This window comes from Lissotriton vulgaris, chromosome 10 (genome assembly GCF_964263255.1).
Source record: "Lissotriton vulgaris chromosome 10, aLisVul1.2, whole genome shotgun sequence".
In the NCBI taxonomy this organism is placed as follows: domain Eukaryota; kingdom Metazoa; phylum Chordata; class Amphibia; order Caudata; family Salamandridae; genus Lissotriton; species Lissotriton vulgaris.
This window is the reverse complement of record NC_141698.1, coordinates 733,006,675-733,020,319: the sequence shown is the minus strand read 5'-3', so window position 1 is coordinate 733,020,319 and position 13,645 is coordinate 733,006,675. Positions and strand designations below refer to the sequence as shown.

General features: G+C 46.9%; 1 protein-coding gene across 1 annotated transcript; it reads left to right on the top strand.

Moving 5' to 3' along the window:
• The first annotated feature begins 3,185 nt into the window (after positions 1 to 3,185).
• BAMBI (BMP and activin membrane bound inhibitor) lies at positions 3,186 to 11,462 on the top strand. Its single transcript, XM_086941591.1, has 3 exons — positions 3,186 to 3,571; positions 8,391 to 8,678; positions 10,673 to 11,462. Exons 1-3 carry the CDS (start codon positions 3,493 to 3,495, stop codon positions 11,089 to 11,091), a joined length of 786 nt encoding a protein of 261 aa, XP_086797717.1. The 5' UTR covers positions 3,186 to 3,492; the 3' UTR covers positions 11,092 to 11,462.
• The last annotated feature ends 2,183 nt before the right edge of the window (positions 11,463 to 13,645 follow it).

Sequence of the window (13,645 nt, the reverse complement as noted above, 5' to 3'; positions counted from 1 at the left end):
GATGGGGTCCAGTGTGTGGCCTGCGTAGTGGGTGGGGGTGTTCACCAGTTGCTTGAGTCCGAGGTTGGCGATGTTGTCGAGCAGGGTGGTGGTGTTGTTGTCGTTGTTGTTCTCCAGGTGGAAGTTCAGGTCCCCTAGGAGGATGTATTCTGGTGAGGCTAGTGCGTGCAGGCTGACAAAGTCGGCAATGGTTTCGCTGAATTGTGTGTGTGGGCCCGGGGGTCTGTAGATGAGGGTTCCTCTGAGTGTGGTCTTGGGGTCGGTGTGGACCTGGAAGTGTAGGTGTTCGGCGGCGGAGAGTGTGTCTTCAGCGTTGGTCGTGACGCTGATGGTGTTCTTGTAGATGAGGAGGCATTTAGATTGTTGGGAGGATGGAGGTGATTCCGAGGAGCGGGAGGGTATTCTGAAAGGTAACAAGTTTCCCTCAGCATGAGCAATAAAAGGAATGATGGTTCTGAACTCAGACATATGCACTCAATCTCCACAACAGAAAAAAACGGAGGCCCAGTTTTAAGGCATATATTCTTAACTATCCCTGGTGAACTCCCCTGCCTGACTAGCACATTCTGTAGTCTCTATGGTCAGCAGTCATACAATGGAGTGGTGGTGAAAAGCAGTTGTAAGGACAGTGAGACTGCAAGGTCTGGCCCGGGAGTTCTCTGGGCAGGTGGTGCCCCCGGATGCAACACCTATAGGATGGGGTACTCTGAGGAAGGGTTATGAATTAGATACTGGATGGGTGAGATGAGGGGTTTGCTAACTGAAACAGACGAAGGTGGATCAACCAGACTGCCATATGGCCAGATCAGCTGGGTGGGGGGAGGGCATGTGGACAGATTAAACAGTTAGGTTTTAGGGGGAGTGTGTGTGCGGATGGGGCTGAAGCTGATAGGTCTAAAGTGAGGTTCAGGAGGCTAACAGGGTTGAAGGTTGAGAAGTCAAGACTAAGAGGGTGAGACAGTTCTGTAGGTAGGTCCACAATCGAGAATACAGAACAAGGAGGACTTAATGCCTAGTAGGTTAAGTTTTAATGCAGGCAGTAGGAAAAGCGTGCAGTACACAAAAAGAGGCATAAGAAGGTTTAAAGACCAGCAGGGGGTGACACTCCTCAAATGTAATCTAGCAACACAAAAAACACCCCTGGGTCTGAAGTGAGAAAGGAGTGTGGGGGAGTCTTTTTTTAAAGGATAGTTTCCCTCACCCACCCGTAGGTGGCATGCTTCATAATTGGGTAACCTCCTTGCACTGCAAACCTAATCGCAGGATGGGCTCCAACCCCCTCACTGAGAGGGAGGAGCTCAGGGATGTTTTATGATTTGTCCAAGAGGTGTTCTAAAACCTTAAACTGAGCCGGGCGTGGTGGGAGTGAAAAAAGGGTAGCAAAAGTGAGCTAAAACAAACTCCCTGGTATGTCAAAACAAACTTTAATAGGACATCCAGGGGTCAGGATGAAAAGAAGTGGCTGTGGCAGGAAAATTCAACCTGCCATAGACTCTTACTGGTCGACGTGTTTCAGCCTTTATACCCTCTGTAGAAGTGTCATGGCTTTCTCCAGGGCCAAAAACATGCAAGCAAAAGTGAAGGAACCACACATACCAATTTTAGAAGGTAGTTAGAAAAGCATACAACCAGCGGGTAGGTATTAAAACCATTCGAAATTTCTGAAATCATGGTTACTCGTTTGGGAATAGCTCTAGTACCTTACACGAAGGAAAAGTGGTAACATTTAGGAGTACATTCTTGGTTTCTCACGTAAGGAAAGAATGGTGATAAAATATAGCATGCTCAGTCCCTCATAGTTACTATATGGTAATGCAGAAGGGCCTGTGTGTCTCTTATATTGTACTGTACTTGCAGGAATAAAGTGCAAAAAAAACATATGCTAATCTCTAGAGGTGGGCGAGGCTCTGAAAGCTCTAGCCAATCCAAGCCTGATGCCTGGCTCAGCTCAAAGTCCTGTTAGAGCCTCAGGCCCATAAGGAGCTGAGCTTTCATGAGGGTTCTGCCTCTCTCCCTCTACCAGGATTTGATGTTATGGCCAGATCTGCAGACTTTGGAACTCTGGAACCAGGTTCGAGTCTCAGCGTCAACGTATCATCCTGTGATTCAGGGAACATTGCTTACTCTCCCCATGCCTATAAACAATGCATGTGACTTTTTGTAAGGTAACGGGTGTGCTTGTAAAGCGCTCCAATAGCTTTGGGTTAAGTTTGCTGTATATATTAAAAACTACAGAAGTATGCACTAAGAGGTAAAAACAATGCCTTAACATAAGGACAGACAAATAGATACCAATTTATTTAGTGATTTGTAAAGAATGAAACCAGAAAACCTAAGTAAATTGTGGCTTCCCTGCTTAAATTGTATGATGTAGGTAAATATTGTATTTAATCAAAACTCTTTTTTCTTCATTATCGTATTATAAGCACTTTCGAATATGTGAGTTCAGAATACCAGTTGTACCTTTTATCAGTACGTCTGAGTGCAATGCTATAATGAGCCCCATTAATGTCGAAGAGTGCACATGTTAAGAAATAGCCTTTTATGAACTTTGAACAGACTATCGTATTTTACATGTGTTTGTGGTATGATTTTCATAACACGTGTATTCAGGGCTCGTGCATGGGCTCTGAGTTCAGCGCCAAGCGCTTGGCTCTGCTCTCCCTACTAATTTGTTGGCTCGCCAACCTTTACTAATTTCTCACATGGAAGAAGTTTTACAATGTAAAGGGCATTTTAAGCTCAAAGCACGTCTTAGGTTTGGTTAAACAGTTTTATATAGGACCAAACCCAGAATAGGCAGCCAGCAACTGTATGCTTTATAAATAATCTTTTTTTTCTCTCATTGATAGTTGTGGGGAATTATTTGGGGCATATGTTCTACAGAGTAGCACACAGTCGCATGTATTCTTTTGCTCCCATAGAGGGCGGTGTTTCATCACGCTGAGATGCTTCTACTGTTCGCCAGACGCCCCCGGCTTCCACAGAGCGGGGCGTCAGTCTACGTCACACAGCATCTCTTTTGGACACTCCCATTGTACCTCCCCTTTATGAATGACGGGCGGGTGCCCAGACCTGCGAGCCGTGTACGTGTGGGCGTGCCCGAAGCTCGAAGAGGGCCAATGACTGCGCGCGGTAGGCGGGCGCGTGGCTGCAGGGGAGGACCTGTGAATATGCAGGGTTGGCACGGCGCGCGGCGGCAGCAGGCAGAGCACTCCGAGGCTGCACCTGGATGGGCACCGTCTCCTGAGGACTAGTGGACTGCTATGAGGACTTGAGTATTGTGTGGCTGCAGACAAGACAGCACAGTGTGGCACCGCGGATCCGTGTGGCGTCCCGGAGTTGGAGGGTTCTCCCCATGCCGCAGACTGAGCGGGCAGGCGGGCACTGAGCTGCGCATCTCTCCCCGCCCTCGGGAGCGGGCCGGGCGGCCAGTTCCCCGCGGGTCGGTGCTGCCCTGAGGAAAGAAACCGGAGCAGAGTTCCGCCCCCGATGGATCGGCGCCGTGCCAGCCTGCTCTCTTTGTGGCTGAGGCTGGAGCTGTGTGCGATGGCAGCGGTAGTTACAAGAGGTAAGCACGGGGGCAGAAGTGTGCGCTGACCTGGGACCCCTCCTTCTGCTCATTGAGACTAACGTACTTTCAGATTCGATCTGGGTGGGTGTAGATTTAATTTCCATATTCTTTAGGTTTAGTTTTATTTTATTTTTAAGACGTGACGAGTTTCCCATAGAATACACTTCTTTCCAGTTCACCTTGCCCGAAAAGTGCAGTCCCGTAGTCACTGTGCCCTTTAGAACGCTTCCCACCTCGCTAGTTGTAATGCTGTACCTTTGTTGCAACTGCGCCCATCTCCCACGTTTACATGCGAACCCTTCCCGAGCAGACCCCAGGGCACGCGCTTGTCAAAATGTTATTGTTAGCCTGTCTCTAATGAACTTCTCAAGACTCGCAGCCCTGGGCCACCGCAGAGGGCCAGCCCCGTGAACTGAAGAGCTGGACTGGTAATCTCCCGTCATCTACCAGCGTGTTAACACACACTGTTCAGCAACCCATTTAGGGAGCCCAGCATCGAGGAACTGTAACATGCACAACTCACACACGCGTACATTGGTACAAGCCTTGCCCATGCTACTTGGGTGAGTTCACGTACATCTCACCTAATCTCACTTTGAGCCACAAACGCTGTAAGATTGGCGAGCAGCCACATATGTATCTACCCCCCCCCCCCCACCCTAACTAGGAAATTGAGCGAGCGTGCCTGCAGAAATTGGCCATGCATTATGTTTAAATGTGTAGCCCATCAGAATTTTTTACATGTGTAGTGTTCTTCCAGCTCACCAGAGTACACACGGCTGCACACTTTTTGTACGCATGATGAACAAGAAGTCGCCTGAAATGCACCTTTTACCGTAGTCACGTGCATGCAGGAGAGTTGTATACATGCTTCATTCGAGTAGTCTTGTGCAGGCTGAGAGGAGTGTGAAGACGCCAGGCCCGGCCTGCCCCACTCCCTCTCTGCTCGGGTAGGCTGTAATTAGGGCTGCCCGGGGAGGGAAGCGCCTCTGAAAAGGCTGGGCTGGGAGAGGCAGCAGGGAGGGACCCAGACTGATGCGGCGCTCCAGATACTGAAACTATGCGCCTGATAATGAGATAATTAGGGGATCACATACTTCTGGCTGCTGTCGACTTCAAAAGCTTTTAAGAGCAGCCTGCAGTCTCTCCTGCAGCCTTCGTGACTACGAGCAGACATTTTTCTTTAATGGCTAAGTACAGTAACCAGAAAGGGGAACAGCGGGGGCATTGTTCCGCGGCTGAAAACACCACAAAACCCCCCGACGGCCCGCTGCAGTGGGTACAATGGAAATAGTTTAAATAAAAATGCACCTTTGTTACACCCATGCAAATCTCTTCTGTTGGGAGGGTAAATGTTTCTTAAATGGTGAGTGACACCAGTTTCATAGACTGCACCCATCCAGGTTAAAAAATGTAAAACCAGTGAACATTATGCAGATTTTGTAGTGCTTCCAAAGCGTACCACAGCATGCAGAATTGGGCCGTTTTTCGTGTATTCTTGTACCTTTTTCGATTTTATTTTGTTGAGCGCAGAGTTTGCTAATAAGTAGCTAGGGATTTACACGTTTGGCCCTAGGCTTGAGGATTTACGCCTAGGGGGTTTTGTCCTGAGACATGGCAAACACATGCTTGCATGTTAGTCACGACACACCCTTCACTACACTTCCATCCTCCGCAGGCATGTGGAGATGAGGGCCTGCAGCGGGGGCTGGTAAGTCCAGAGGCTGGCACCCTCGAGAGCCTAATGGCACAGTTATGGTCCTTCTGGACAATGGTTTGATTTTTTAAGGGGGCGCATGCTACGTTTCAGATCTTGTTCGCAGAAATCCTAGTCTAGGAAGTGAGATTTAGAACCCTGTAAGCCTTTTGATGACACCTGGCCGAAATTCTAACTGGCCTGTTACAGTTGGTTTCTTCCGGGTACGATTTATTGTCTGGATATTTGGACAGTTGATGTGTGCTATCACCCTCGGTAAGACCTACCCAACATACTGCCAATGTATAGGAAAACCAGGTTTTCGCTTAAGATCAAAACAGAAAATGCACTTATCATGGTACAAACTCGCTACTAACCGGAACGAATGTGATTAAGAGCCACTGAATGTTTTTCCAATTTAAAATAGATTGACTGACTGATATAGCATCTAATTGTGTGTCCCTCCACCTCATACCACCACATCACATGTGAAGATCGCAGGACCACAGTAACCAGTTCAAGATGCCCCATGAATCTCCTTCCTGACCTCCTATACATCCAACTATACACCTCATATTCTGTCAGCCCCCGGCAGGGTACCCCGTGACATCATGGCACTCGGTGTTACCCCGTGACAGCATGGCACTCGGTGTTGTGAATGTGTGCCACAAAACCCAGCTCACAGTGGGGATTTTCGCCCCTGTACAGCTCTCCGTTGAAGCCTCGTCTTGGGAATGTGATGTTCAGACGCCGGGGGCGGGTCATCCGTCTGGCACGAGTGGCTGCACACGGTAAGCGCCAGGCGGCCCGGGATAGACATCAGTGAGCAGAGGCAGCATAAAATGAAACTCTTAAGAGGAAGGGCAGTGAGACGCCAGACTCACTCACCAGGGCGTGTGTAAACAAAGCTGCAGCCAACCAAGCACGTGAGCTGAGAGCAGATGCCAGTTTTTCAGACCGGAAATAGAAAGGCCAGGTGCTGGTCCGATGGTACCCAAACATCCTCGTTAAAGACTGGCACTGTCGGGTGGGAAATGACGCGCGTCCGGCACGAACAATTTTTAGCATTTTTGTTTGTGAGATATGTATGTTCTTCGCGAGCACAGGTAACGCCACACGAGCAAGGACGCAGACTCATTTTTCCAGAGGTGGCGGTAACGAGCGTTTTAGTGGGTGTTTCAGGTTGTCGAGAATTAAGCACCGTGACTCCCTGTTCCTTTTAAACAAAGTTGCACATTTCCTGCCCGCTACTGCTTTGGCAGGAAGTGCGAGCTCTCACCTCCTATCCATCATGCGTTTCCACTCCCAGAAGGCCAGAGTGATTCCAATCAAAGGTGGCGCGGGCCACTGTAAAGGGTCTAGCAGTGTAGGGTAAACGTTCTATTGTTCCAGTCCTGCATCTTTGAGAGTCACCGACAAGGGTCATTCTGTAAACTTTGTTTGATATCAGCTGTGGTTTTGAGGCCTTTGGTGACGTCGTTCTCTGTATGGCCCCTTTAGGTCCTTATGTGGCACAGTACTGTGTGGACAACATGCTTTATTAGTGCTATATTGTTGGTTCTTCAACTCTTCAAATCTACGCACATTACAAATACTATGGTGGTGCTGTCATGTAGGATGAAAGTTCTCATGGGGAGATCATTGGGAAAGCAACCACGAACTGTTTTCAGTTAAAACAAAAATGTTCTGTTCGCATTTCTACCAAGTTGATGCTACTCTTTGCTTCTTTTATTTTCATTTTCTGACCCGTTATTCTTGCATAAATTTGCCACGCCGATTAATAGCGGGTGCTTCTGGCCCACACTTATTTGATCACACCCCGAATGGTGACAATGTGGAACTTACAGCAGGCTTCGAGCCACCAAAGGACATTTTAGATCCATATTTGGGGGAGATGATCTATCATACGCCCATGCACCCCACAAAGTTTACTTGGTTACATCAAGCTAAATTGTTTTCGAGGGAACATTTCGTCAGCCCTTTGACCACATTCTGCGTCACGCGAAAGGAGACTGGAGTCTCTGAGACTACTTGTTTTTTACAACCCTCCATTTGGGTTGATGGAATTGACTTTGGCACGGATACCCGCTCGTTGTAAACTGCGCCGCCTGTTTTATTGTGCTGACTAAAGGTCGCGCTGCACGAAGGGCCCTCTCGGGAGAGCCGCCGACCCCCTTCTCTTCAGATATCGCGGCTAGTTGCCCAATTTCACAAAGTAAAGCGAGGCGTAGCTGCTGCGCATGTCTCTGGCCTGAACCCCGACGAGTACCTTTTTACGAGGTGCTACTTGACGCGCTTAAACCGAGCTGCTGGCATTAAAGTGCCAAGTAGTTTACGACCCAGTGGTTCCGATTAAGGCAGCCTAACAAAAAATCCCTAATGAGTGCCGTTTCCTCATACCGCATTAGCCTTTTGGAAGGCCTCCCGGGCTTTGCGTTCCCTCCTGTGCATTTATTTGCCCGGTTTACTACCTCGTTGTAAAGTATCCTGAACCCTGCATCCCTGGCTGTCTGCACAGTCGACGGTACTGCATGTTTGCTTTCAATTAATTGAGGGGTGACTTTATTCTGTGTGGATTTTGTTGGTTTGTGAGTCCTAGCTGAGGTAGGAGTGTCGGTTGTGAGTTTTGAGGCACATGCTGGTTCCTGTAAGACTAACGGACGCCAGGCTTGTCTGTCAGTGATAGGGTACGAGAGCAGTTCATGTATAGACCCATAAGGAGACTTCCCAATAGACAGCCCTTCCATAGGCCTTTGGGGACAGGACCTATATGTGATTGAATCGACCCAACCCCTTCCGGCATATCAGTTATTCCCCATTCTAATAAGCATCCCCATGTCGCTATTGTATTTGGCAAACACTCGATTTTTGTTAATCTTCCTTCCATCCTGTTGAGCTAAACTATCTGTCGTTTGCCACATCTATTTATTGCAATAGGTCTACACACACCTATTCTCGCAAAAGTTTTTAGTTATAACCTCAATAGTTTGTTCAGTGTGCTGTGTCTGATAGCGTGTGCTTGTACCTAATCAATCTTTTTATTTCAGCACTAAAGCGCTTTTTTTCTGCGTCTAAAAATGCAACATCTTGAACCGTATATTTTCTATTTTTTCCCTCCAGGTGAAATTCGGTGCTACTGCGACGCCGCGCACTGTGTGGCGACGGGCTACATGTGCAAGTCTGAACTCAACGCCTGCTTCACGCGGCAGCTGGACCCGCAGACCCCCACCTCCCCGCTCATCCACGGCTGCCTGGACTCCGTGGCCAACACGGCCGACCTCTGCCGGGCCAGGAAGGCCCACAACCACACGGGCAGCGCCGTGCCCACGCTGGAGTGCTGCCACGAGGACATGTGCAATTACCGGGGGCTGCAGGACGTCCTCTCACATCCCAGGGGCGAGAGCTCAGGTAAGACGCCCCCCCTCGGCCGCTCCGTGGCCCGGGCCCGCCATGTCTGCCATCGATTGCCTTGTGAATGTAATTAGACACCAGAGGGAAAGGCCTGGGTGGAATGAAAAGATGTATTTCTATTGAGCGGCTTTTATGTGTCTGCAGCAGCATTAGAGACTTGTCTGGCCTGTACCCTTTGCCTGGATGCAGCATTGGTTTCTGGGAAATAAACGTGCATTGTTACTTGGTAAAGTGCAGCCCTCCTGACCTTAACACGCAGACCCCCCTGGTCAAAAGCAGCCCTGAGCTGCTGTCTCCTCTACGCAGGACTAACATTACAAAATATTAAATAAATGGACACGCTTATATTTAAAGGTTAATTGAGGGTAAACATGGGATGTAACTAAGGTGGCCTGCATGTACTGCTCATCTTTAGGAACCTACATGTTTAAAGACTTCTGGCAGCAAAAGTGTAAACATATGATACACGTCTTTCGAAAATATAAACGTTTATTTCATTAACACGCAGAACTGTTTCACCGTAGTGAATCGGGTTGCATCAGTGCACTGAAGTCTTTTTTTTTTTTAGTGATAGTTTTCAGACGTATTTATTTAGTAGCATTCATTCTTTCCCCCACCCTAAAGCAATGGCAACAATGAACTAAGGCAAATCAGTTATGTGCACTCTTTGGGTGGCCGGTGGCCCTGTTATACATAAGCAACACTATACTTTATTAAATCGAACACATGCAAACGTTTTGTGCAGTGTGCATCCTGTATTTCAGAGTCCTCCTTATTACATGTATGTGATAAGGAAGAAAAAGGAGTAAAACAATTGCCTAGTATTACACAATTTGGTAAAGTGGAAACGCCAGAATGAATCTCCTGTTTCCTGGTTTCATTGTGGGCAATTCACTGGATGTGTATGCCTCACCGCCCTTCCACCCACCTTACTGTCACCAACCCACAGAGACCCCTTACCCTCACCCTCTGGACCACCACCCTCCGGGAAGCAGTGCAGCCCGCTATTGCACCACAGGCCAAACCTTTTACCTGTGTTCTAATACATGGATGTGGAGTTAAGAATGTTAAATCTAGGCTCTCCCTCTAGGCACTTGCCTTCGATATCTTCTCCCACCATAATAGCATGCCACAATATTCTCCTCTATTCCAAGATAACACTCTCCTGGGATATTGTGCGTGTGGCACTACAAGAATGCCTCATTAACTCATTCAGGATTATTATCTGAGAGGTGTTTTGTCCTGTAGAATTGTGGTGCTAATCACTTGAGAAGCCAAGAACTGTTTGAAGTAAATATTGGAGGGATTAGGACATTTTACTTTTGTGGGTTCTGGACAAATGGAGTTCTCGTCTCTAACTAATGTTTTTGGTGATAATTGAAGAGGAGTGGGCAACGACACAAGGCAAAATGCACACGCACGGATGCTTTACATTTGCAAGATAATAATTATAAATATAAATATTTGGTAAGATAAGGTGCAATACTAAAAGGTAATAAAAAAACAACACATAGCAGATGCCAAGGAGCTAGGGGAGGAAAATTACAACATTGTAGCCCACAGAAGAGGTAGAAAAAACGTAAAAACCCAATAAAAGCGGGGTGGAGGAAAGAAGCAAAATACAGGAAATGGGACTCAACACTTGAGTAGTTCTAGATGTGTAAATCTGTCTTAAAAAGTGGGAGTAGACTGCGGTGGAGGGAGAAGAGGTAGATCAGGTCTGGGAGTATCTTCAAAAGTAGGCCTTCAAGATCCTTGGGAAGTAGCTGTGGTTATGTTCTGGTCTAGGGCCAGTATAGCTACTGGTTGGTCCATGGAGTTGTGAAATAAATTTACATAGAAGATAAATGGCTGGGTTGTCTGGTCAAACCCAATATAGTGACATCTCCACACATCCTTGTCTTTTGGTAGCCCATATTTGTTCAAGTTCTTTTATTTTTAACAGTAAATGTCATAAATACTAATATGCAGTTTTCTTCTGTCTTGCACAGGTCAGGGTGGCAGATACCAGCATGACAGCAGCAGGCATCTCATCTCCAAGGTGCAGGAGTTAAACTCTTCGAAAGAACTGTGGTTCCGGGCGGCTGTGATCGCAGTCCCCATCGCGGGCGGTCTGATACTGGTGCTCCTCATCATGTTGGCACTGCGCATGCTCCGCAGCGAGAACAAAAGACTCCAGGACCAGCGGCAGCAGATGCTGTCCCGCCTGCACTACAGCTTCCATGGGCAGCATACAAAAAAGGGGCAGATGGCCAAACTGGACATGGAGTGCATGGTACCGGTCACCGGTCACGAAAACTGCTGCATGACTTGTGACAAAATGAGGCACACAGACTTGGGCAGCGACAAAATCCTCTCACTTGTCCACTGGGGAATGTACACTGGCCACGGAAAGCTGGAATTTGTGTGACCATTTTAAAATAAAAAAACCCAAGATAAACATGGTTAAAACACTGAGGCCTTCTTAGGGTTCTGCTGGACAGGAGCACTTTATCAGCGAAAGAAGAGTACATCTTTTGCCATCCATAATTTGGGAGGGAAAGGACCTCTCGAAGCCAATCTTGGATATTTCTTCTGAAGGATACCAGAAGTTGACGTCTTTTGCACAGAAAAAAACTGTATTATGTGCTTTCATTTTACGAACTCAAGAAGTGAAAGTTGTACACTGTCACCAGGGTTATATGAGCTATCAGGAGCAAGTGGAAGCAGTAGCGATCTCCTAGTGTATGTTAAGTTTCCTGTTGTAAAGATTTTCTAAAATATATATATATTTTGTCTGAAGTCAAATGGTGCAGTTTGGTCTTCCTTTCGGTTTGGCATGCCATTGCTATTAGGCATATGCCTTTGTCTGAAACATTTATTTTTATGTATTTTTTATGTTACCGTCTTTTCCATAACTGCCATTTATACAGTGGATTTGCATTTTTTTTTTAAATAATCACACACTTGGCCAATCCCCATTTCGAGCCGACCAATATTAGATGTTTCTGAGAAATGTGCCTTTACCCAAGTTTAGATGCACAGCATTTTACACTCATTTTATTTATTTCTACCTCTAACTGTACTCCATGCTATGTATGCGCAAAAAATCCAAGATTGCTCAATGTAGAATCCATTCAAGTCACAAGTTTGAAGGGAGGATTGACATTGCCCTTGGTTATTCGTAAATTGATTTTGTCCCCTGGAGACTGTTTTAGGTAGCTCTGGGCATTTTTTACTATGGGTTTGCCAGAGCGAGGCTGTGTGATAGTTGTCGGTTTGGGATTTTCCAGTGTAAGCACAGCAATGTAGCACATTCAGAGTTACTTGGAGGTCAGGCACATCTGATGGCCGGTGGAACGGTGTCTTGTAAGGTTATCTTTTCTCCAGCTCCAGTTCAAAGGCACTGTAATTGTAAGATGTACATTAAGAAGGTACAACTGCATCATGAGCTGAAACACACCCGAAGACCCACACACCATCCATGAGGTGGGTGGCGACGGTCTCCGGGTATGCTTCCCACCATGTAGGCCAGCATTGTCCCTTAGGAGCGCTGGTGAGTTGCTTCCAGCTCCCCCTGTATTTGAAAGGAGAACAATTTTCTATTCCAGCAGCTAAAACGTGGATCAGTTTGAACCTTGAGAAGATTGTTACTCAAACCTGGCCATGACAGCACCTACACTGACATACATTTGAGCTTGTGCCGGTGACCGCGCTAAAGCCCTGAGGCTATTAAGCGCCACAAATAAAGTTAGCGACAGTGTCACAAAGCGTTTCTGTGACGGTAGATCTAATGTATAGGGCTGCACTCAGAAAGGCCAAGCTAGAGAAAGGCTCTCAATTAGCCATTGGGGTTTTAAATCGTTACCAACTAGATGTTGCCCCATCAAAGTCTTTTAGGGTGGGTGGTGGGGGAGGCTAGGGGGTAAAAGGACATTGGGGTTCTTGTCATCAAACAAATACATTGTTCTGATTAAGCATAACCGGATTATAGTACGCCCAATGACTTTTATCTGGCGGCTGATTTTTGGCATTGTTAAAGGTCTGTTGATTATTGTTTTGCTCCCTTTTGAAAGAAAGTATTTGTTATGAAAGATAAAAAGCCCCGTGCTCTGGCTATGACCAGAGCCTGCCCTTCCCTGTTCCTTCTCTCGGGGTGTGGCTGAAGACAAAGGCTGCTCGCCTCTCCTGACTCCTGTGAAACTGAAGTCTGTTATCCGGTACCGGTTGCAGATAGAAATATGTTTAAAAACAACTGTTAGATGAAAGGGGATAGAAGACCTAATGGGATCGAGACAAGACTACACCATTATACACGAGAGGTGGGGGATGGAGAAGAGAAGCAGGCCGAGGCCTCAGAGCAAAAGGGTAAACGGGAGGAAGTTTAAGAGAAAATCCCGAAAGAAGGCAGACATCACACAGAACAGCTATTGGGACATGAAAAAAAAGGGCTTTTGGAAAATAAGTTAAACCTTCTTTAAAACGCCCAACCGGTGGGGAGAGTTCCATCTGCAGGTTGCACTGCTCTATAAAAAAGAATGATTACGTGAAAGGTTTTAAGGTGCTATGGGCAATGTTCGGCTAGCTACTCTCCATATTTGGTGTTGCAGAACCGTGGTGTACTCACACCTTAAAACATCCCCTTGTCACGCGCGGTTCGGGGTCAATGCATCTAAGTGCACAATCTGTGTTTTTTTTACGTGACTTCTGCTGGAGTAAGACAGAATCACTCTACTTGCTAACCCCCGTCTACCCTCGTGCTTGTATTGCCAACCCTGGGGGCCCAGCTTGGCTCTTGACATTTTTACAACCTCTCTCAGTATTTGCATCGCATTCCTTTGTTAAAGGTCAAAAAGTTAAAAGAAAAGAAAAACAGAAGTAACTTAAATTCACAATTCATTCCCAGCACATTTAGCACACAAATGCAGTTTTTACGATCCCAGTAATTGCTTTTGTGCTGAAAGGAAATCCTGTTTCACACGCAC